This window comes from Macaca mulatta, chromosome 14, assembly GCF_049350105.2.
Source record: "Macaca mulatta isolate MMU2019108-1 chromosome 14, T2T-MMU8v2.0, whole genome shotgun sequence".
NCBI lineage: Eukaryota > Metazoa > Chordata > Mammalia > Primates > Cercopithecidae > Macaca > Macaca mulatta.
This window is the reverse complement of record NC_133419.1, coordinates 72,539,947-72,563,776: the sequence shown is the minus strand read 5'-3', so window position 1 is coordinate 72,563,776 and position 23,830 is coordinate 72,539,947. Positions and strand designations below refer to the sequence as shown.

General features: G+C 58.6%; 3 protein-coding genes across 12 annotated transcripts; 1 reads left to right on the top strand and 2 right to left on the bottom strand.

Annotated features, from left to right (window-relative positions):
- The first annotated feature begins 2,552 nt into the window (after positions 1 to 2,552).
- PHOX2A (paired like homeobox 2A) lies at positions 2,553 to 7,594 on the top strand. Of its 5 annotated transcripts, XR_013404068.1 has the most exons (4): positions 2,553 to 2,985; positions 5,481 to 5,668; positions 6,022 to 6,229; positions 6,454 to 7,594. XR_013404068.1 is itself a non-coding variant. In XM_077963639.1 (3 exons), exons 1-3 carry the CDS (start codon positions 2,769 to 2,771, stop codon positions 6,079 to 6,081), a joined length of 465 nt encoding a protein of 154 aa, XP_077819765.1. In that variant the 5' UTR covers positions 2,553 to 2,768; the 3' UTR covers positions 6,082 to 7,594. The 5 variants fall into 5 exon arrangements, 4 of the variants coding, with proteins under 4 accessions (XP_077819765.1, XP_014970629.1, XP_077819764.1 ...); XM_077963639.1 differs by having other exon boundaries at positions 6,022 to 7,594; XM_015115143.2 differs by lacking the exon at positions 6,022 to 6,229 and having other exon boundaries at positions 2,597 to 2,985.
- INPPL1 (inositol polyphosphate phosphatase like 1) lies at positions 7,541 to 21,873 on the bottom strand. 6 transcript variants are annotated; one of them, XM_077961291.1, is made up of 30 exons: positions 21,779 to 21,873; positions 21,498 to 21,655; positions 21,123 to 21,213; positions 18,325 to 18,388; positions 18,080 to 18,230; positions 17,731 to 17,851; positions 17,354 to 17,494; positions 17,026 to 17,119; positions 16,830 to 16,919; positions 16,564 to 16,659; positions 16,312 to 16,462; positions 16,115 to 16,221; positions 15,723 to 15,825; positions 15,426 to 15,622; positions 15,000 to 15,117; positions 14,285 to 14,381; positions 13,857 to 13,995; positions 13,647 to 13,746; positions 13,458 to 13,546; positions 13,099 to 13,180; positions 12,877 to 12,966; positions 12,251 to 12,364; positions 12,031 to 12,119; positions 11,456 to 11,543; positions 11,209 to 11,364; positions 10,902 to 10,980; positions 10,666 to 10,806; positions 8,856 to 9,528; positions 8,472 to 8,605; positions 7,553 to 8,384 (listed from the first exon to the last, which is right to left on the bottom strand). In XM_077961291.1, exons 2-30 carry the CDS (start codon positions 21,556 to 21,558, stop codon positions 8,294 to 8,296), a joined length of 3,747 nt encoding a protein of 1,248 aa, XP_077817417.1. In that variant the 5' UTR covers positions 21,559 to 21,655; positions 21,779 to 21,873; the 3' UTR covers positions 7,553 to 8,293.
- LOC144334325 (uncharacterized) lies at positions 21,751 to 23,325 on the bottom strand. The gene is made up of 2 exons (XM_077963642.1): positions 22,828 to 23,325; positions 21,751 to 21,884 (listed from the first exon to the last, which is right to left on the bottom strand). The coding sequence occupies exons 1-2, from the start codon at positions 23,270 to 23,272 to the stop codon at positions 21,817 to 21,819; spliced, it is 513 nt and encodes a 170-aa protein (XP_077819768.1). The 5' UTR covers positions 23,273 to 23,325; the 3' UTR covers positions 21,751 to 21,816.
- Between the last annotated feature and the right edge of the window lie 505 nt (positions 23,326 to 23,830).

Here is a 23,830-nt window from a genome sequence, read left to right as displayed (position 1 = left end):
CATTGCTGGTGAGAATGGAAAATGGAAAAGCCTCTGTGGAAAACATTGTGGCAGTTCCTTGAAAAACAAAAAGAGAATTACTGTATGATCCAGCAATTCCACCTCTGGGTATATATTGAAAAGATTTGAAAGCAGATACAAACATCTTAAGCAGGTATGTGTACACCCATGTTCACAGCAGCATTATTCACAACAGCTAAAATGTGGAAGCAACCGAAATGTCCATGGATGGACGGATAAGGAAAGGGGGTATATAAAAGGAGTATAAGTAAAAAAGACAAATACTGGGCTGGGTGTGGAGGCTCACTCCTGCAATCTCAATACTCCGGGAGGCTGAGGCGGAAGAATCGCTTGAGCCCAGAAGGTCAAGGCAGCAGTGAGCTGTGATCCCACCTCTGCACTGCAGCCCTGGTGACAGAGTAAGACTATCTCAAAAATAAATAAGTAAACAGACAAATACTGTGTGATTCCACTTATACGAGGTCCCTAGTCAAAATAACAGAAACCAGCCTGGGCAACATAGTGAGACCTCCAACTCTACAAAAGATTTAAAAATTAACTAGGCATGGTGGTGTGCACGTGTAGTCCCAGCTACTCAGGAAGCTGAGGCGGGAGGATCGCTTGAGCCAAGGAAGGCAAGACTGCACCATGATCTCGCTGCTGCACTCCAGCCTGAGGGACAGAGTGAAAGACTCTGAAAAAAAAAAAACACAAAATCATAGAGACAGAAAGAGGAATGGCGGTTTGCAGGAAGGATGGGGAAATGGAAGGTATTGTTTAACGGGTACAGAGTTTTGATTTTACAAGATTCGAAGAGTTATGGAGATGGATGTATTAATACATAAATATGAATGTATTTACTACCACAGAACTATAGCTTAAAGTGGCTAAGATGGTAAATTTTATGTTATGTGTATTTTGTCACAATAAAAACATTTGAAAGGAGGTAATCTGAGAAACCTCGAAGAAATCCCCTGGCATGGAGTGGTTCCAGAGATTGGGGATGGAGAGGCCTCCTGCGAAGCCCAGAAGGGATGATGGGGGAGGGATTACCTGAGGAAAGATGCACTCCTCTCTGACCTGACAAACTTGGGGAGAATTCCAGGAGTCCTTATACCAACCCCCAAGGACTTCAGCTGGAACCAAAGACACACCCTTCCCGCGGCTTCTCCATGGGTCTCAGACTCCCCATCTACAGGACCTGCCAAGATCGGTGGAGGAGGCTGGGGGTTGAGTGGACGAGCTCCCCAACGGTAAGGATTCTGAACGTGTCCCGCTGTCCCACAGCATGGGAGAGCTGGTGACTGAATCTGTGTAGGGATGTCGGGGCCAGGTGCAGACTGAGTCTAGGTGGTTTCCCTGGAGAAAAAAAGGGGGGGCCGTGGAGAACAGAGGTAAGAGACTGAAGAACAATAAAGAGGTCACGGGGTACGCTCCCTTCCTGACATCCATCACACCCTGAGCCCAAGGTCACAGGAGAGGGTCGCATACCGCAGATGGAGCTGAGGGAACTGGGGGAGGGAGAGGCAGGCGGGCCCTGAAGGTGCAGGGTCGTGTGGGCCTCGGGACAAGTCAGGGTAGAAGGACCTGGCTCCCACGACCCTCCCTCCCCGCAGCCCCCCAGAGCCTCCAGCACCATCCCTGGGCCCCCTCTGCGTTCCAGCCCTCGTGTCTAAGCTCCCCGGAGGCGTTTTCTCTCCGCCCTCAGCCCCTGCTCTCGCGCTTATGGCTGTCCCTGGCCCTGTCTCTCTGAGACTGTCCCTGGGCATATGTGTCTGTCTCACGATTCCTGCCTCTGTTTTGTCTCATCCCTCCCCTGCTCTCCACCGCAGTCCTGGTTGCCGTCCATGTCTCATCCTGACCCCTTCTGTCTCCATGCCTACCTCACTCTCTTTCTCGTCCCCCTCTGTCCCTGTCTCCTCCTGTCTCTCTCTTACCCTCATCTCCTGTCTCTGCCCTGTCCCCGCTCCATCCCGTCTTTCGCTGTGTATGTTCCGTTCTTGTCTCCCTCTGTTTACCTGTATCTCTTGTCCCTGTCTCCATCACTGTTTCTGCCCCTTTTTCTCCCGGTCTCTGTTTCCTCTGTCTACCCACGTCCCCTCCCTGTCCCCATCCCAGGCTCCGTCTCGTCCCGGTCTCCATCCCCCTTCCTGGGCCGCCTCCGCAGTCTCCACCGGGATGGGACCTCGCCGGGGGCGGGGCTGAGGGGCCAGATCGGAATAACTCGGTTATCAGAACGAATTGAATTAACTTCTTCACACGAGCGCCGCCAGGCCTGCATCCCCGCCCTTCCGCGGGGCCGCAGGTGGGGAGGCCCGGGAAAAGGGCCAGTACCCTCTGGCCTCGGACGCTGTGCAGAGACCGAAGATCTGGTCCGGATTGGGGCAGGATAGGCACTCCTGGGATAGGGTCCCGCGCATCCCAGCTCCACACCTCTAGAGCCCTAAGAGGGCGGCTGGGACCCTTCGGGGTGGGGGTCGGGGCGGCTGGGGGCGGGGTCTGTGCGTCCCAGGCCCCGCCCCGCCGGAGCTAGCCCCGCCTCGCCCCCCTCCGCGGGGTCCTGCGCGTTAAAAGGCGCGCGGGCCGGGCAGGCTGCACTTGCGTAGCACCCGGGCTGAGTGCGGCCGCGACGGGGCGGGCGGGCTCTCGGGCGCTCAGAGCCGGCCTCGGGTCCTCGGAGCCTGGCGCTCGAACCTCCCTTCCGACCTCGACCCGGACCCAGACCCCGACCCGGCCTGGCCCGGCCCCCGCCCCCGCCCCCCGGGCCGATGGACTACTCCTACCTCAATTCGTACGACTCGTGCGTGGCGGCCATGGAGGCGTCCGCCTACGGCGACTTTGGCGCCTGCAGCCAGCCCGGCGGCTTCCAATACAGCCCCTTGCGGCCCGCCTTCCCTGCGGCAGGGCCGCCCTGCCCCGCGCTCGGCTCCTCCAACTGCGCGCTTGGCGCCCTACGCGACCACCAGCCCGCGCCCTACTCGGCAGGTGAGCGCAGCCCCGGCCCAACCCTCCCTCCAATTCCTGCAGAATCCCCGGGCCCGCTCGCCAAGTGAATGCGACTGACTCCCTCAGCCGCCCCCATTCCTGCCTTGGCCAGACCCTCTAATGCCCCGAGAGACCCCCAGAATACGAGAGGTTCTCCGCAGGAATGAGCCTCACCCTCTCATCTCTCCTGTTCCTTTTTCTCGTTGCCAAATCTCTGTCTCGTGCCCTTCAGGTCAAGGAAATGGATCCCCATCCCGCTCTGGGCCCCTTACCAGGCCTTCCCCTCACCACCTGCAAAGACTGACCGCTAAACCTTCCCCTCACCACCTGCAAAGACTGACCACTAAACCTCTACAAGCCCTGGATCTTTGAAAAAGGCTCCCAGCTCAGCCCTGTCACCACTTATCACCCCACGCCGTCACCCCTGCCCCACAAGATGCATGACCCCCAGCAAGGACCTCTGCAGGCAGCTGAGCTGCCCAGACGGGAAGCTTCCTAGAGCCCCCCGTGGCCATCAGGCCCTTCCTGCCCTGTCTTGGACCCATGCTGCCTGGGCCGGAACCCTTCTGTAGCCACCAAAACCAGATCCCGTAGCCCGCAATAAAGGGGCCCGGGTTTTTAAGCCACTTGTATTTCCCCACTCCCCCACAGACTCTCCCAGCTAGAGTCCTGTAGAACATGGAAGCAGCTCCTGCATCCCCAAGCCTTTTGATCCAAGTCCCTGTCCAAACCCTCAACCTCACTGAGCTTCTCAGTCATCTCATCCCTCTGATTACAGTCCCAGCCTGCCTCATGGAATTTTATCTCCTTCCCTCCTGGGAAGACCACTGGGGACCCAAGTAGAAGACTGGGGCCTAAGGGCCAGGCACAGTGGCTCACGCCTGTAATCCCAGCATTTTGGGAGGCCAAGGCGGGTGGATCACTTGAGATCAGGAGTTCAAGACCAGCCTAACCAACATGGTGAAACCCCATCTCTAGTAAAAATACAAAAAAAAAAAAATTAGCCGAGCATGGTGACCCACGCCTGTAATCCCAGCTACTTGGGAGGCTGAGGCAGGAGAATCGCTTGAACCTGGGAGGCAGAGGTTGCAGTGAGCTGAGACCATGCCATTGCACTCCAGCCTGGGAGACAGAACGAGACTCCATCCCAAAAAAAAAAAAAAAAAAAAAAAAAAAAAAAAAAAAAGACTGGGCCCCTTAGACTGGGAGCTGGGGGAGAGATACGAGAAATGAGAACCTGGATTTGGAGAAATGAGAACCAGGGTGGGGAGATTGGGTACCCTGAGCCAGATGAGGGTAGGGATTGGGAAGAGGGGAGACAGGCTCCAGAGATACAGGGTTTTGAGACCAGAGAGATGGGGATAAGGTACAGAGAGATGGGAGCAGAGGTGGAAGCACTGGAAATCCTAGGAGAAATGGGGACTCAGGGTTGGGGAGATAGAGATAACAATCAGGCGATGGGGACCAAGGAAGATTAGAAATAGAGATGAGGAAGATGGGAATACAAATGGGGTGCTGGAGACAAGAATCAGGGGAGATGGAGGCCTGGAGAGATGGGGCAAAGATGGAGATTGGAGACCTCTGGTGAATATGAAGACTTAAACCAGGGTTAGAGACAGGGAAGGGAGGTACTGTCAGAAACACTACCTATGGGGCAGTGGAGACTGGGATGGGTATAGGAAGACAGTTAGGGGGCAGTGTTGGCTTTGGAGGAGATGGGACATGGAGAAGGTGCCTGGGGAAGAAGAAGAAGGGCAAAGAGAAGATGGAGGAAGTCTTCTCAATGGGCACAAAGAGAAGAATGGCCCAGAAGTGGAAAGTTGAAGAGAGATTCAAATGGAGGAAGATGAGGAAGAGGAGAGGGGGACATCTAGGGGAGAATGAGGGCCAGGGGAGTGGGGCAGGATTGAAGAAATGAGGCTTGGGAAGGGGGGAGGTTGATGGGTGGAGGGAGCCAAATGTGTATACAGCTGAAAGCCAGTGGGATGGCTGGTGGTAGGGCTGAAAGGAGAGCCGGTGGGAGGTTCTCTGTTGCAGAGCCTTGGCCCAGAACTGGTTAGTGGGAAGCCTGGCAATGCTGATGAGACTTGACAGACATCCAGGGCCAGGGTAAACAGAGGGAGCAGACGGGCTGAGAGACAGGAGGGGAGGGCCAGAGGCAGGGGTTGAATGGGGGTGCAAGGGGAGGTGGAGGGAACAGGGCTTGGGAGGAGGGCGTTGACGGGGGTGGGGTGGGGGAGGGGGTGTCTTGGCTGGAGTATTGGATTATGCTTTCCCCTTGGCCGCTCTTGGGGCTCGGGTCTCCCTGATCTCCATCCGCCTTTATCCCGCGGGCTCCACTGAGTGATAGGGTGAACAGGCTGTTGGGACCAAGAGGAGGGACCAGGCCAGGGACGGGGGAAGCGTGTGATTCCCTCGGAGCTGGAAACAACGGGTTGAACTCTGCTTCTCCCCTATCCTTGTTGCTCCCCCACCCGCCCTGCACACACCCGCAGTGCCCTACAAGTTCTTCCCAGAGCCGTCCGGCCTGCACGAGAAGCGCAAGCAGCGGCGCATCCGCACCACATTCACCAGCGCACAGCTCAAGGAGCTGGAGCGCGTCTTCGCTGAGACCCACTACCCCGACATTTACACGCGTGAGGAGCTGGCTCTCAAGATCGACCTCACTGAGGCTCGCGTGCAGGTGCGTATATGCACGTGTGTGTACGAGAGTGTGTGCCCATGGAAGGAGGAGACCCGATCTCCCAAGGTAGCTTCAGGCCACCTCCGCTCTGTCTCCCTCCTAGGGCAGAACGTTCCTAGAGATGCTTGAGAAGCCAGGAGGGAGGCCGAGGGGGTAGAGGGAGAGACCCAGGCGACCTCAGGGCCGAGCTGAGGAGTGGAGGGAGGCCAGTCAGCACCCCTGGGGTTCCCTATCCCGGCGCTGCAGCTTTGAAAACCCGGAGCCCGGGAGGCTGAGTTTGTGGCAGGCACAGGACTGAAGAGAGCCGGGCTAGAGCAGACTGTTGTTGTCTATTTGTACAACTCCGTGTACAGATGTTCATTTGGCCCACCTTGACTGGACGCCCTAGACAAAAGGTTTTCCTGGTGCCCTAAACTGCTCTCCACGGCCCTGGAACGCTCCAGGAGGGAAGTCCCAGAGCTTCCTAAAAGAAGGAATTGGGGGAAGAACTTAGGGTGAGGAGAACGGAGGCAGGGTCCCCTCCAGGAGACCAAGAGTGCTGGGAGGCAGCGGAGTCAGCGGGTGAGTGGATCCCAAGGGCAAGAACCCAGGGATCTGGAGGCAGGGGCCAGTGGAGCGCGCAGAGGGCAGCGGGCTGAGTGCAGGAGGGCCGAAGGCCCCTCCAACTAGTAAGAACCCGGGCCCGGTTCTCTCCGAACCAGGATCTCACTCGGGCCTTGCGACCGCGGGCTGACCCCGTGCGTTCTCCGACCCTCGTCCAGGCTGACTGGCCCCTGTGCCCGCAGGTCTGGTTCCAGAACCGCCGGGCCAAGTTCCGCAAACAGGAGCGCGCGGCCAGTGCCAAAGGGGCGGCGGGCGCGTCGGGCGCCAAAAAGGGCGAGGCGCGCTGCTCCTCAGAGGACGACGACTCCAAGGAGTCCACATGCAGCCCCACGCCGGATAGCACTGCATCGCTGCCGCCGCCGCCTGCGCCCGGCCTGGCCAGCCCACGCCTGAGCCCCAGCCCACTGCCCGTCGCACTGGGCTCCGGGCCGGGACCCGGGCCAGGGCCACAGCCGCTCAAGGGCGCACTGTGGGCAGGTGTGGCGGGCGGTGGGGGCGGCGGGCCCGGCGCAGGCGCGGCCGAACTGCTTAAGGCTTGGCAGCCGGCAGAGTCCGGCCCCGGGCCCTTCTCCGGGGTTCTGTCCTCCTTTCACCGGAAGCCCGGCCCCGCCCTGAAGACCAATCTGTTCTAGCTGCCAGCCTCTGGAGGCTCCGAGCCTGCCCCCAGAGACGTCCCTGCCCCTCCAGGACCTGACAGTCCCTCCCATCCTGGCCACCCACCTGGAAGTCCCCATCCGTCTCCACTCCCTACTGTCTCACCCCTGGGTGTGTCCTCCCTAACTTTGGAGACCAAGTCAGGGCCACTCTCGTCCTCACCCACCCTCTACCAGCAGAGCGGAATTCTTTTCACCGGGACCCCCTCCAGGAGAACCCCGGAGCCCCTTCTAGCTTGGCCTTCTTTGGATGCGGTACCACATGAGGCCTGCCCGTAACACAGTGCCCTCAAAGTGAAGGTCCTCAAGGAGGAGCGGCACAGGCCCCTTCCCTGGCTCTGCAGTGGCTGGGTCACCCCTTACGTTGGTGACCAGGAAAGTCTGCTGCCCCACCCCTCGGGCCCACCCGCCTTAACCCCACCCATACAGAGGCTGGTGGTTGCGGGATAATCAGTGGCCACTGCCAATTCGTCCCTCACGTGTCTCCTCTCTTCCCTAGCCCGTCTGGCACAGAGGGTGGACCTGTTGGAGGAGTGGAGGGGCTGCCCAGGGAATGGGACAGAGGTATTTCCTTTCCCTAAATTTTTTGGTTGTCCTTTTTCTTTGAAAAACTTGTAATTTATTGAAGTTTTACTCAATCCAAATAAAACTTAATTTATTGAAGACATCACGCCGCAACCCTTCCGACTGCCCAGGAGACTGCCTGTAAGACCTTGTCCCAGGCTGAGACCTGCGAGGAACCTCCCTCCCCAAGCCCGCCGCCATGCATCCGCAGCGCAGGGCAGCACGGACAAGGAGACAGAACTAAGCAAACTGGCACTTTATGGCTGAGATCCTGCCCCACCCCAACTAACCCCAATAATATTAAGGTGCCCTCCCTCCCCAACCCACACAGAACAGTTTAAATAAACCCCAGCCCGGTCCTCGGGCTCTTCCTTCATTTCCGGAGGGACACCCGCCCCCACCCCCAGCGGGGTTGGGGAGGTCTTAGCGAAGCGCCTCCCCTGTGGTTCAGGCCCGGTGGAAGGCTGCAGAAACACTGGTGAAAGTGGGGGCCCAGACGTACCCAAATGGGCCCCCACAGGTACCCCTGGGGCTGGGAGGCGGAGTCCAGTAAAAGGACAGCACCAGAGTAACCAGGGTCCTCGGTAACCATGGCAACTGACCTTCCGACCTGAGCCTAAAAGGCGAAGGGCAGGATGCCCTAATTAGGGCATTGCAAATGATTGGGCAGCGGGGAATGCTGATCCCCAATAAATAGGCAGAGACATACTCCCCTGACCCTCATAACTTTTCAACCCTGGGGCCATAGCTGGGCCTTGGTAGCAGGGAGGGGCGCTGAGTTCACAGCTTCGTGGTGCCTCCGCTATCACTTGCTGAGCTGCAGGGTGTCCAGAAGGAGGCGCTTGTGAGCCGGGTCCTGCACCCCAGCCTCCTCCAAGTCCTCCTCGGTGATGTCACTGTGGAGTAAAACGGCCTGGGAAGTGAGATGGGCTAGGGGGTCCTGAGGGCCCCAGCTCCGCCCCCGGGGCCAGCCCCTCCGCCACCTGAGAAACTCCAGGTCGTCCCAGCCATTATGCACCAGGCCCTCCTCATAGCGCTCCAAGCCGATAGCCCGCAGCCAGGCACCCATGCCTGCCTCGCCCAGCCCGCTGGCCCGCCCGCCCTGCGGGCACGGAGCCTAAGAAAACAGGGCATGTCAGGGGGAGCTCAGTGTCCCCCATAGAAACACCTGCAGACAGTCACATTCTGCTGCATGCTCTGGGGAAAAGGAAGGGAAAGGCTGGGCTGATTCATGTGTCTCCCAACTTCCCAGTGCTCGGTTCAGGGTAGCGGGGACACCATGAGAGCTGAATGGTGGAGTGAAAGGGTACCAGTCTGTGGGCAAGCACACTCCTCAGGCACAAAGACAGCCACCCTGCTCCACACACCTCCTCTGCCAGGTCTTCCTGGATGCTCTCCCGGATGCGGGGTGGAGGGAAGCTGAGGGGCCGGCCATAGTCCGAGGACAGTCCCCGGTGTGGCTGCAGCTCCAGGGGGCCTGGGAGGAGTGCTGAGCGTGCGGGCCCAGCAGGGGCGTAGTCCACCTCGCTCAGCGTCTTGGCCATCTGCAGCACCGAGCAGGACCGGTCATCCCCACCGGCCACTTCCCCCAGGAAAGTGCTGGCTGGTGAGGGGCCTGGGGGCAGTGGGGGCCTTGGATGGGCCTTGGGAGGCGGCGGGCCACGGGCCTCACCCCCACCACGGCCCCGGACCACTGGCCCTGGTAAAGGATCCAGGCTAGGTGACAGGAAGATGGCTGAGTCCGGCAGTGGTGGAGGTGGAAAGTCTGGAGGGGGCAGCGTGCCTCCAGACTCTTCATCTGAAGAACTCCCCTCTCCCACACGAGGTGGCCTGTGGCGCCCAAGCTGTGGAGCAGGCACTGTAATGGCCACTTTGTTCTTCGTGGCAGGTGGGACAGGGGCCCTGGCAGGCGAGGGTGGCTCCGGGGGCAGCAGCTGGTGTGGGACCCCTTCAAGGACGTAGTAGGCAGGGTTATTGAAGCTGTTCTTGGGTGGGGGGGCGGCCACCCCTTCTGGTTCAGGAGTTCCCTCTGGCTTCAACCTGGGTGTAGAAGCAGAATGACTCCAGGATCCAGGAACCCAGGTCTAAGGCAGTGGGAGCAGTGGAGGGAGAACTAGACAGGAGTCAGAAAGGCCCCTGGTCCTAGACTTTCTCATGACCTTGAGCACATCAGCTGCCCTTAGTTTCCTCATCTATAAAGGTCAGTGGGAGGATAACCCTTTGAATGGATAACCCTTGCCTCACTTGCTAAGATTCTTAGATCTTTCATATCTTTATCTGTGGCTGTGAAACCTAAGCTAAATGGTTCAGAATAGAGGTGCCAGAAGACAGGTCAAGTAAAGCCTCCAATGAGAGGCCAGGTTTGGAAAGCCTCTCGAGGCACCCACAGTCAATCCACTGCAGAATCTTTCTCAGAGATTCAGGTGGGTCTTATTCAAACCTGGGGATAAAACCCGGGTGCCTGACAACAGCTGAAGATGAGTAAAAAAGCACCAACCTGTACCTAGGAATTTATGTAAGTTTAAGCAACCATTGGATATAATTAGAAAGCAAGCCTCACTTTCCCAAAGTGTGACACAGAGCACTAATTCCCCAGGACGTTAATAGTTACTATGTGGAAAATAAGTTTCCTGGCCCATTAAGTTTGAGAAACCATATTAAACAGAGCTGAAAAGAGGTTTCCTTCCTGTCCACATGCTCAGAGCTTTTGGTAATACCAATGTGCACTGGGAATGTCTAAGAAAAGAATCTAGAAAAAAGCATTTCCCAAACTCATTTGACCACAAACCCATTTCAAGTGGGGCCTCTTGCAGGACAGAGTTCCAAAGAAGGTACCCTGGGAAATCCCAGGCTGAGCCGTGTGCCTCCTCTAAACAGAAGGCTCAAGCTAGGTCTGTTTACATGGAGGGAGCTGTCTTAAAAACAATTTCAAATTCCATTTTTAAAGGCGGAATTGAGAGGAAAGGCTGACTGCTCCCTTTGACTCAGAGCCACACCTAAGGGTGGCCTGGCTGGCCAGAGTGGCCACAGGCATAAGGCTGTGGCACCTTCAACCACAGGGTAGCAGGGCACCTAAGCAGCTGACGATCCCCAGTCCAGCCCTGAGACCCTGCAGGGGATAGTGATGGATAGAGGTGGGCAGGGGAAGCAGGGGCAGTGACAGGTTCCTTCTCTCACCTGGGGGTCAAGGGCTCCTCCCGGGGAGCTGCTCGGGGTGGGGCTGGGGGCCTCCCAGTTGGTGGAGGTTTCTCTGGTTCTTCGAATAACCTGGAGAGCGGGCAGGAGGCCTCTGTGAAGGCTGGCTTGCGGCTCCCTGACCTGCCAGGGATGCACAGGAGAGAGGAGATGAAGTGGGGTTGACCAGATGCCCCCAGGTGCCCTTTCATATGACATTCAACACAGCCCTAGCTCACCTGGGCTCCTGGATCCCTCGGGACACAGAGGGGGCTTTGCTCTTTGCTCCTGCCTCATCCTTATCAATGCTGATCCATTCTGAGGGGGCAGGAAGGGAGACTCAGAGGAGACCTAGGGTCCTGGATCCCACAGACACCCACGGGGCCTTCCAGCCCTTTCCCAGCTATGCCTTGGGGCAGACAATTCCCAGCTGTGGCTGCAGAACCTCCAGGTATCCCAGAGGTTCCAACATGCCCCCGACACCCCAGTCCTGCCCTCCTAGATCTGTTCACACCACCCTATCTCATGTCCCATTGAAGTCCCCACCGTAGAGCCGCTCACGGGTGCCCAGGCGCTCCGTGGGCACCCGCACCTTCATGGAGCCTCTGATATTGCCTGTCTCCTCGCCACGGTGGGACAGGAAGGTCAGGAACTGTTGGGCCGTGCTGCCAATCATGGACTTGAGTGCAACCACACATTCCCCTGAGGGGCAGATGGGACAAACCAGCAAATTACCAAGCCAATCTAGGCCCTGCCTGGCTTCCTGTTCCCCTCAGCACCCCTCACTCCTCACCATAGGATTCATAGCCATCCATGGACTTGACTGTGAGCAGGAGGTGCTGGTCCTGCAGGTACTCAATATCAGCCAGAATTGGTTTGAGCTGGGAAGCAGGGAGGCCCAGTGAGGAACAAAGCCCTGCCACTTCCTCCTGCCCCTCCCACATGCTGCTCCTGACACTACTCATTCTTCACCCTCAGGTCATCTGTGCTCACTCACACTCAACTCTTCAGAGAAGAGCCAAATCCTTAATGCAGAAGACACAGCCCTATACAGGCCTTTTACAGCACTTAGCATCACTGTAACTAATTAATTTTCTCAGTAGCTAACACAGGACCTGACATTTAGCAAAAGCTCAAGAAGCATCTCCTGAATGAATGAACAAACTGCAACAAGGTTCCACACTCCCAGAATAAAGCAAAGGCCTTTATCCTCACTCATGCCCATACACACACACACACACACACACACACACAAACACACACGCTCTGCTGGCCCCACACTCCCTCCCAGGCAGGCTCCTCAATAAACTCTTCTGCACTCCTCTCTGTGCCCTCACCCATAAGCAGGGGCCCTGCCCACAGCCTCACCGTGGGCAGCTGGCGTGAAGACCACTGCACTTTGAGGAAGTTGATGTTGTCACTGCTTTGGGCATCATTCTCAAAGCTCTTCTTGTATTCTGGGTGGGGGTGGGAGACACCCAACTGAGTACCACCTCTCAGCTTCCCTTCCCACTAAGTAGGGGGCTGACTGCACCCTCTGGCCTCCCATCCTCCTTGGCCCACACCCAGCCCCTGACCCGCCTCTGACCCTCCAGGCAGGTAGAGTAGAACTCGATGAAGAACTTGGTGCGGCTGGCTGTCTTCACAATGGCCTCGATGCTCTCAAACTCAATGTAGGCCTGGTCTGAAGTCTTCGAGAGCCCTGAGGGGAAAGGGAGAAGAGCAAACAGGAGGGCTGAGAGGATCACAGGAGGAATGGGACAGAGAAGCAGGGCCCTGGGACATGAAATCAGGGGTCCAGAGCAAGGAGGCAGGGCCACCAACAGGGAAACTCCAGAGCCCAGACCCTGGACCAGAGCAAAGAGACAACCCAAGAATAAAATGCCCATTGAAGAGGATGCTGGGGACCAGAATGCCTGCGGGATTGCCACATGTCCAGGCATACTCAGGGACACACACGTGGGCCCAGACAGACACAGGCACATAGATACGTGTACACTCACGTATGTACACACGCAAGCATGGGCACATAATTCTTGTGATGGCCCCAGCACACAGACACCCTGACACATCACACCTTGAGAAGCACTCCTGCACTCACTGGTACACACACCCACACACACACTTACATAGTCAAACCTATGTACATCCCGAGGCCACCAGCTGTGCCCACTCAGATTATGCCACATCCACAAGCACATCTGGAACAGTCACCTTTCTTGGAGATGAACTGGGAGGTAACTCCAACCTCAAATGTCCCAAACACAGGGGAGTGGTCACTGGTGACGATGTCATCAGTGCAACCTGGGGAGAGGCGATAGGAATGGGGACTCAGGGAGAATATTCCCACCCTCTGCACCCACCTCCCAAGGTTAGGGCAGAGTCCAGATGGTGACCACCCCAGATCTCCCATCACTCTGTCCGGGAGGCTCTGACCATAAGAATTGCAGATGATGTGAGTTTCAGGGTAGGATTTCCACAGAATCCGGTCACACCATGAGGGCACATTGGTCCGGACCTGGGGCAGGGGATGGCAGCATGGTTAGAGCTGACAGCTAGGGGGCTGCTTGGCATGGACCCCACTCCAGAGCTGATAAGTCCCCACACTTCTATTACAAGGGGCCCCAGCACCCACCTCCCTTCTCGGATCCTCACAATACCCAGGATCACCCAAAGGCCTCAGAGGGGCCATGAAGGCTGGAGTGGAAGCTGCAGAGACCCATACCCTTGACCCAAATTCTTGATTCATCGCAGGCCTGGGGTCCCCCAAGGCCCATGCCATTTTCTTGGCTCACCCCAGTTGGCTTCTGCTTGTGCCAGGCATATGTGTCCCGGGAACCCCGCTCATAGCGGTAGGTGGGTGGGAAGGAGATCTCCTCCTCACCTGAGGAAAGCAGGGGACAGGTGGGGTTCAGGGCCCTGATACCCAGGGATACTGCAAGCCTCCCAGCCCTCAGATCACCACCTGCCGGGCCCACACTCACTGAATCGAAGGAAGACCTTGTGCTTCTCCCGCTCCAAGTTGAGCTGGTCCACCCTGAGGAGGGGCTCAAACTCCTTCCTGCTGATGTAGTTCAGGATCTCCTGGGGTGCAGGATGCAAAGGCTGGAAACTTTCCTCCTGAGCCAGAGCCAGGGGTGATAGCCCATGTGACCCTTAGTCTCCCTACAGCCATGGCAGGGCCCTGCTCACACCTGGATATCCATGTCCAGGCGGTAGTTGAGGTCCCCAAACCAGAAGAGGTGTGTGAAACGCAGAGAGATGTCAAAGGCACTGAGCTGCCGGTCGCCCAGCGAGAGCAGCCGCAGGATGTCCAAGTAGTTCTGGTTCCTCCTAGGGTGAGGGGTGTGGGGTGGGGAGGGGTAGATCCCCAGGGTCAGAGCCAGAAGTCAGGGATAGGCGTAAAGGGAAGAAGTCTCAGGAGTCAGGGATGGGATAAAGATCCGGACCCCTGGGGACAAGGTCAGGGTCAGGAACAGAAGGGTCTTGAACTGGGGTAAGAGAGCAGGGGGTCTCTGGAGACAGGCCTGCGGGAGGGCCATGGGCTGGGATATGGGAGCGGGAACAGGCCTCAGGTGAACAGGATGGGTGTAAAGAGACCATGGGAAAGGTGCCCCCTCACCGAGCCGTCTTCTCATTTCCTGAGGTAAGGTGACAATTCACAAAGCCAAATGAGGTGCCATTGAACATGAAGGAGACTCCCACAGCCCCCTTGTTCCCTTTTAGGACAAGCAAGAGAGGAAGGCCTGGGTCACCCTCAGAGGGCTCCCAAGTCTCCCTTCTGCCTCTCAAAGCTGCAGTGAGAGGATCCTCCCACTGAGCCACCAGACGCTGTGACACGGGCAGGCCCCTGCACACACCCACACCTTCCCTGGGGGGGGGTCCTCATTGGGCACACATGGTCTGTGTGGATGGCCTGAGTCTGTCTGCAGGTGTGAGCAGAGCCCCTGGAGATCACAGGGGACCCCAAGGGTGAAACTGAAAGGCCCTGCAAATTCTGAGCAGAATCTCTCCTGGGAGAGCACCAGACTAAAAATCAGGAGACCTGGGCACAATGCCTGGCCCCACCACTTACTTGCTATGTGACCTTGGGCAGGTCACTCAACCACTCTGGGTTTGAGTTTTATCATCTGTGAAACGGGGGTAATTATCCTGGCCTTGCCTTCCCAGTGGTGCTGGGAGAGATTTGGAATATGAATATGCTTTTCAAAGTTCAAAGTACCCTATATATGGGAAAACTAAGATCACCAAAAAAGGGGAATACTAGGCTTGAGAGGAAGCAGAAGCCATGGACAGAGGGACGCTGCCACCCTTGGGCACCTGCCAGCCCCGCTTACCCAGGGTATTGGCGATGCCAGTCTTCACACTGGACGTACTGACGTGGCTGATACGGTTCTCGTGCTCTGGCTTGACCAGCACTGCCACCTTGATATTCCACAGTGATTGCATGGCAATCTGGGTAGAGAGTGCATGGTCACCACTGCCCTGCTGCACCCACTGCCTGCATTTCCCCCTGCACTGTAAATAGACTTTTGTGTCCATCACAGGATAGGAAGGCTTGCCACCCCTCTTCCTGAGGGACTGGAGATAAATGGTTCCTCTTGTGGCATGAAGGACTCAGGTCAGATCTCCCAAAGGATATGCTCAGGGATCAGAGAAAAAGCCAGTGAAGCTGTGCTCCCGGGGTTGCCCATGAAGTCAAGTAGGATAGTTTGGAGGTGGTGTGTGAGGACAGGGGCCTGGACAAGATGACCCCCCCTCACCGGGCGGTAATCCAGATCCGTAAGCTCCTTGAGGCCCCCGCGCAGTAGGTCCAGCCACTCGCGGTCACCCACTGAGTTCTCCTGGGTCCCAAAGACATAGATGTCATGGGGTATGGTCACTGTGACCTCGTCCAGGGTCTTCCCCAGACCCCTCGATGTGAACCAGGATGTCACATTTTTTGGAGGTGGTACACTTCCTGGAGGTGAAGGGGGTAAGTTGGGTCTGGAGGGGTTAGGCACCTGCTCTGGAGCCATCCCTCCCTCCCGCCCCAGCCCCAGCCCCAGCCCGGGCCTGACCCATGTTCCAGGTGCCTATGAAGATGGAGATCATGTCGGGCTCATCCTGCTTGGAGTGTTTGTTCTTCATGAGCTGCAGCAGCTGGCAGAAGGCCTCCCGCTTCTGGGGGGACAGCAGCCACTCAGGGGCAGGTAGGCATCCAGAAAGCCCCCCTTCCAGAGGGATACCCTGCCAGTTGGCTCATGTCCATGAGGAGAGGGTCTGTCTGGTTCTCCACTGTATACCCACTGCTCAACCACCCGTTCTCAACACCCTCTATGCTGTCAGACCCACCCTTGCCAGGAGGGAGGGCATGCCTACATCATGTGTTCCCTCTCTTCCCATCCAATGGGAAGCACCCATGTGGGGGACTCCCGCAGTCCCCAGTGGCCTGGCCCAGCCTGCTGCTCACCCGGGCACTGACAAAGATGAAGTCCTTGCGCTGAGTCCGGTCCTTCTCCTTCTCAAACACAACACCCAGCTTGTTCTGGACACGCTGGGACTTAATGAGCTGGCGGACTAGGGCATGGAGGACGGGTCACACAGGCCTGTGCCCCTGGGCCAGGGGCTCCACCCTGCCCACCCCTCCCAGGTCTGGCCCTGGCTCACTGCGGTCGTGCGTGAAGGTGGTCCAGTCCTCCTGGGAGTCCCGCTGTCTCCGCAGCAGCACCAGCCGCCCACCCTCCACATCTACGCTCAGTGTGAACTTCTGCGACTTCCCAATCTTGGTCAGGTCACCCAGGGTCACATCTAGCTTCACCTGTAGGCCAGGTGGGGAGGCTGCTGACAAGACCTTGGAGCAGGCAGCACCTTGGTCACCTCCAACCACCCTTTGCCCTGTGAGGCCCCACTGCCACGTACCTCAAAGGCCTGCACGGGGATGGTCTTGGCCTTACGTGTGGATGGCTGCGGAGCCGGGGGTGCTGTGGAGCTCATGTCCTGTAGGGCCTTTAGGGCCTGGAGGGAACAGGGCAGGGTGGGGCCAGGGGACACACTGAAGGCTGGGGCAGGGAGGGGCACAATTGATGTTGGGGCCAATGTTAAGTTGCAGACTCAGGGTTGAGATCAGTGCTAGGCCAATGACAGTGGCCAGTGAATTGGGGGTCAAGGGTCAGAGGTCATGCTACCTTCTTCTGGATGCCTGACAGGAAGTCCTTTAGCACTGACAGCTTCAGCACCAGGCTCTCTAGTTCCTGCTCCCCTGTCTGTGGCAGGTTCTGGCGGGGAGGAAGAACCAGGCTTGTACATGAGTCACCTACACAGAGCCTCCCACCCAGCTCCAGAACACGAACCCACCTCCCAGAGGTCTCCCTACAATCCTACCTGCTGCTGCAAAAGGCGGGTCACCATGGGCGAGCTCTGCTGGTCAAACACCTTGGACAGGATCTCCAGGCCTGACAGGACTTTGTCCACCTCACTAGAGGAGACATCAGATCAAAAGAACCCCCACCCCAGCCTAAGTATAGGGAAGGGGGCACTGGGTGTAGCCTCCACTTCACCACAAGGATAAAGGGTACTGGTGAGGAAAGTCAAGAGGCAATGGCTAGTTCACTGTTCAGGGTCAGAGATCAGGGCACCTGTACAGCCAGGAAGCAGGTGAGGACAGGTCAGAGGTAAGGGTGTAATACATGGGGTTGGATGTCCCAGATACCTGTGCAGCCTCCGGCATGAGGTGGCGAGGGTACGAGTGAGGTGGGGCAGGTGGCTGGCTCCACCCCGCACAGCCTCCAGGTCCAGCCCGTAGCTGCCTTTCAGGTACTCGTGCGAGACGGTGCTCAGTCCATTGGGAGCACTTTGGGGAGGGGTTAAGAAGTCAGTGGAGGTCCTGCTGACCTGTCCCACACCTCTGCCCCATCCCTAGAGGAGACAGTACCTGTGGCAACCAGGATTGATCGGGGTATCTGCCTCTGGGCTGAGGTGGGGTAGGGGTTCCTAGTGGGGCCTTAGAAGGCCTCCCCACCCTTGGTAGGGAAATAGTTCTCAGAGGAGAAAAGGTCTCCTGTTCAGTGAATGGGATGGGGGTCTCACCTCTCAGCAGCTGGAGTTGTGGGAGTCTCAGGGACTGACAGGGGACTGCTGGGCCCAGTGGTGGCAGAAATGCTGGTGGAGCCAGAGCGTGGTGGCAGCGGGGGCTTCTCATCCTCCCCATCTGTAGGCAGGGGTCAGTGGGCAGCCGTTTGGACCTCCCACACTCAGTGGAGTAGGAGGCACGATGCAGCTGTAAAGTGACTTCCATGGAAAGAAGGATAAAGGGCCCCGGCATCATGGCCAAGGAAAAGGGGGTTACAGGAGAGGTGGGGTTGAGAAGGGGGGATGGGAAGAGGCAGGCAGAGCCAAGGGACAGGGGCAGGGAGGGGACCTGCACACTGGGAAGTACCTGAGGCATCCCGGTCATCCGGCGGGTCCGGCTCTCGCTCCCCCTCTACAGGAAGAAGCAGGGCGCACACAAGGCCCTGGTTGGGCTGGGCATAGAGGCCGATGAGCTCGCCCAGGGTCTGAAAGCGGCGCACAGGCACACCCTGCGAGGTCTGTGGGCCAGCAAGAGGGGGAGGAAGGGTCAGCCAGCAGGTCCCCAAGCCCTAGGCTGGATCAAGGTCAGGGGTCAGGGACCCAAGCTCCTACCTGTACAGCCAAGAAATCTTCTCCATCAGGCAGAATGCGATATGTGTGCACATGCTTCTGATACCTGATGCCAAGGCAGGGACAGAATCTGTCACCCCCAGGCTGGGGTCTAAGACCCAAAGCACCCCTTCCTCCTGCCAGCAGGCTCAGCACACCGACCCCCTCTGCTTGGTTTCCCTAAAACCACCTCACAGGGTTAATGATGGGGCCAGTCCACTTCCACCCTCCTGGTGTTGCCTATTGGGCAGGAATGACCAGAACACCCCCCTCTCCCCACCAGACCTACACAGACTCCACATTCACCACAGGGCAGGGCCCGGGAAGCAACAGGGAGATCTTTTGTGGCCTCCACAGCTGTCTAAACAGCCCCTGTGGGCTGTGGTACCAGTCTGGGCCCCCCGCCAAACTAAGAATCTTCAGAAGCCTGGTTAGCCTCTGTTTGCACACACGGGCAACATGCTAACACGCGTGTGTGCCTCCCGTGTTTATGCTGCTGTCTGGCTCTGCTGGAGTCGGGTATGTCTAGGGCACTTTTGCCGAGGAGTGTGGGGACATCACCCTAGGCTTTCCCACCAAAGACGGCCCCCATGGGAAACCCGGGCCTCTAGAAGCCCCAAGCCAAGGAGGGGCAAGAGGGGTGCTGACAGACAGAAGCCCAGCTGAGCAGGTGACAGCTGAGCCAGGTGCACAATCAGTGGGGTATGGAAGATCCTCTGCCTCCACACCTCAGGGCATGCTCCCCCAAGGAGTCACCCAGGAATCACCCTAGGTATTTGGCAGGAGGGAGGTGAGGACCCCCGTACCGTGGCCCCCTCAGGGGCTCTCCTAGCTGCTTATGCTGAGTGAGTGTCTGTCACTGGGTGTTCCTTTGTAGACTATTATAAACACTATCTGTGTTTATTACAATAGCATACCATTAACTGAATCCTATCTGTGACACGCTGGGTACCCAGTGTCCTATCAATCTTACTCAATTCTCACATTTCCAAACAGATATTATTATCCCCATTCTCCAGCTGAGGAAATAGGCTCAAAGAGGAAAAATCATTTGCCTAAGGTCACAGAGTAAGTAAAAGGTGGAGTTGGGGTTTTAAACCATGGCAAAAGCCAGGGCCAGTATCCTAGCCTGCTGGTCAGATTGCCTGTGCCTGCTGGGGCAGGGACGTGTCTTGCATGTTATCCATGAACACCCGGAATGTATAAAGGTAAGCAAGTATGTGTGTATTTGGCAAATCTAAGATATTGCCCATGTCTGATCGTCCACGTCTGATCCTTATCCCCAGGCTCTTGAGATGCAGGGAGGAGCCAGAGTCAGCTGGCAAACCTGAAGCCCCCACTCACAGACAGACCCCTCACCCCATTCACAGCCTCCCCTGGCAATGGGGCCAGAATTCTACCCCTCCTGGGACAATAATGTTCCTCACCCAGACACAGGCCTCAGCTGTCCCCCTCCCACTCAACAGCTGACCCAGCACCTGCCTCCCTCCCCAGCCTAATTAGGGGGTATGCCTTAGAGGGGGCTGGGAGGCAGGACTCGGGGATATTCATCTGCCTAGTCTGTCCCTCCTTAGTCTCCCCCTACTGGGCCTCAGACTTGAGGCCTAAGCTGAGACTTACAGGGCCCCTTCCTTGTTGGGTCAATTGACTAGGCTAGAGTTTTTCAACCTCCATACCACTGACATTTTGGATTGCACAGTTCTTTGTTGTGGGGGACTCTCTTGTGCACTGTAGAATGTTTAGCAGTATCCCTGCCTTCTACCCACTAGATGTCAATAGCACCATCCCAGTTGTGACAATTAAAAATGTCTCCCCAGCTGGGTGAGGTGGCTCACACCTGTAATCCTAGCACTTTGAGAGGCCGGGGCAGGTGGATCACTTGAGGTCAGGAGTTCAAGACCAGCCTGGCCAATATGGTGAAACCCCATCTCTACTAAAAATACAAAAATTAGCCGGGCTTGATGGCAAGCGCCCGTAATCCCAGCTACTCGCGAGGCAGAGGCAGAAGAATCACTTGAATCCAGGAGGTGGAGGTTGCAGTGAGCCGAGATCGCACCACTGCACTCCAGCCTGGGCAACAGAGCGAGACTCTGTCTCAAAAAAAAAAAAAAAAAAAAAAGTCTCCCGTGGTCTAGGCTAATGTGCCCCCCCACCAAAGATGTCAGGAGAACAAAGGGGTAAGCCGGGCGGATGGCGTGGGGCAGCGGGCGCGGGCGTTGCTGAGCCCTGCTCGGGCCATGGCCAGGACAGCCAGACAGGAGTTTGGGAGGGGGTTCACAAGGCCAAGAAATATCTAAATAAAGATCTAAATAACTGATCTAAATAAAGCAGCCCCCCCAGTTTCCCACTCACTGGGCCCACAGAAGCCAACTCAATGTCAAACTGCAGGGCAGGAGGTACAAAGCAGGTAGAAGGCTGCAAAACCAGGAGTGCTAACTCACTCCAGCACCACTACCACACTCGGCTGACAGGCACAGCCACAGGACCTGGCCCACTCAGAGAAGGACGAAGTATGGCTCTGCTCTCAGCACTCATAGCTCAGGGCTAGGGCAGCCAGGTAACCAGGGCTCCAGCCCAGAGCCAGGGCTCACTCACTCATTGGTTCAGAAATAATGGCAAGGTCCCATACAGCCTCAGCCTCTGCTTCCCCAAGCCTTCCTCTCTACACCACCCACCACCGCCCCCACCAGCCATACACGGCCAGTCAGAACCCCAAAGCACAAAAAGGGGCCCTAAGGAAGCTGCCAGGCATCCCCACACACCCCGTCAGTCCCTCTGCCCCGACTCCCTCTCCTGCTCACCACTCAGTCCCTATCCAAACGGGACTGCACACAACGTGGAATGCACATCCTCTCCCCTGCTCACTTCTACCTGGAGGATGCCTGAAGGGGTCTGCCGGGGAATGCCCGAATGTTTCGTCCATCACAGTCACACTGGGCCGCAGAACCCCATATCCTCTGCCCTCAAGGCTCCTGAAAGTGCCCCCAGACACACAGCAGGAAGTGCCCCTGCGTTCTTCCTCAGACCCAGGAGAAAGCCAAGGCTCCCACTCTAGGGGGTGGAGGCGGGTCTGGCGTCCCGCCGCCCCACGCACCCTGAGCCGGGCCCTCTCCACACCCCGCCGTGCCCGCGCTCCCTGTCCACGCCAGCCCGCAAGGAGCCCCCGCCCCACTCACAGGACGCAAAGCGCGAAGGCCCCCGCCACGCTCTCGCTGTCTCGGACCAGGAAGCTGCCATCGCGGCCCGCCCGGGCCAGCAGCTCCTCCGCGGCCGCGCGGCTCAGGTCGCGGTGGTACCAGGAGGGGGCCTGGCTGCCCAGCGCGCCCCCCGGGCCCGGCGCCCCGCAGGCCGAGGCCATGGCCCGCGCAGGGCTCAGCACCGCCCGCGCCCGTCTCCCCGCGCCATCCGCCCCGAGACGCTCGGGGCTGAGGCTGGGGCCGGGCCCGGGGCCCGGGCCTGAGGATCCGTGGGCCGGACAGAGCCGGGGATCGGGACTCAGCACTCCGCCGCGCAGGCCGCCTCGTTCGCCGCGCAGCCGCCGCTGCCTGCAGCGCCGGCCTCAACTTGAAGAGAAAGAAAAGTTTGTTCAGAGGCGGCGGGGGAGGGGCGGGAGCGGAGCGCAGAGCCGGCGGCCGCCCCCTCCCCCTCCGCTCGGCCCGCAGCCGGGGCCGCCCCTGCCCCCAGCTCCTCCTGCGGGGACTGTGCCCCCACCTTCCCGCAGGGCCCGGGACCTCCCCGACCCCACAGTGATCCTGCCCCCACCATTCACCCGAGGAGATCCAGTCCCCAAACCCCCATCGAAATCCAAGTCCCCCAATCCTGGCCCGACACTTCGGGATCCAGGCACCTCCTGGAGAATTCAGCGCTTCTCAGTTCTCCCAATGATATGACCCCTAAACCCCATAATGGTCTGATTCCACTCCATGGCTCTTCCTCTCGGCCCCCGTACAGCTTGGCTGCATCGAGTTCCCCAAACCTGCGAAGGATCCAGGACGACCCCCCCACCCATTCCCTCCACCCAGGCAGGCAGGGCCCCCAACTCCCGCGAAATGCAGCCCCCTCTTAGATCTGAGCCCCCAACTCCATGGGGACCGTTCCCCGGCAAAGCCTGCGGTAAGATCCGCTCCCCCACACACCCCCAGACGAAGTGGGACGTTCTCGAGCCCCTCACGCAGCCCCTCCCAGCCCGGCAGAGCCCTTCCCCCTCTCGGCCAAGTTCCTCGGCACCACCCCCCACACCCGCAGGCCGGGCCTTGCGGGGGTTCAGCAGTCCGAAGCCAGAAGGATCCCCTGGCCCGTCTAGGAGAAAGTTCCCTCCCGGGATCCTGGCCGCCGCACGCAGACCCCCACCTCCCGGGCTGCTCCGGCGCCCCTTCCCCGGACAGCGGCCCTGGGCTCCAGGCGGCCACTTAAGATGGCCATCCGCGCTCGCCCCCGCCCTCCGCGCCTCCCGCCCCGCCCCGCGCCGCCCCGGGGAGCTGGGGGCAGCACCGCGCCCCGCCTCACCCCGCCCCGCGCCTCGGTCCGGGAGCCGCTGGCCCACTGGGTGACCTCGGGCAAGTCGCGGCGTGGGGCTGAGCTCGGCTTCCCGCTCTGGAAAATGGGGATCCTGTGGCGAGGACCGGCTCTGGGGGCCAGGCTCGTACCGCGCTCGGCACCGGGCCTGGCGCCCAGCCCGCGCTCCCGAACGGCGGCTATTTTTATTATTAATTAAGGAGGAACGAAGGTGACAGCTGTGTAAACTGTAAAGCGCGGCTGCTGGACGAACGGGTATTATTAGCACTCGCCCCCGCCCCAGCGGCTCCCTCCGAGTCAGCAAACTCGCGCCTCCGCGGGCCGGACGCCCAGCGGGGAGCTCCCAGACGGGGTCCACTTCAACGACCCCTGGCTCCCTCCCCTCACGCCGTGAGCGGAAAGGGGACGCGGCCGCTGGAAAGGGGGCGGAGTCCATAAAAGGGTCTGGCCCGCCCCCTCCCAAAAAAAGACCTAGCCGGTGGCGGCGTCTCCGGGGAGTCGTCTTCCTGCCCCGCCCCTCCGCCCCCTGGCTCCTTAAAGGCGCAGGCCTCCAGTCGGGCTCCCGCCGCCACCATCTCCTGGGCCGCCTTGGGAGAATCCCTTTAACCTGGGAGAGAACTTTCACTTTGCTACGTTGAACCTGTTGACGGAGCCCGGGTCAGTCCCGCGAGCTCCTTCGTCTGTTTCAAATATGCATTGACTTAACCCAGCTGGAACAGAGCCTGGGACGTGGAAGGGGCTCTGTGGGGCCTTCCACACTAGATAAATGTAATAACTAAGAGATCCACCCACCCACCCAACAGTGCCTCCAGAACGCAATAACTCATCCAACAATCTGTGCCACCTTCCTCATCAGCCACCTTTTAGTATAAGAAAAGATGAGCCTGATGTGAGGGGACTCCTTGGTAGTGGGGGAGAGACCTGGACTAGGAGTCTGCACACCTGGGTTCTAGTCCTAGCTGGGCCACCTACCTGCAGGGTGTTCTCAGACGCT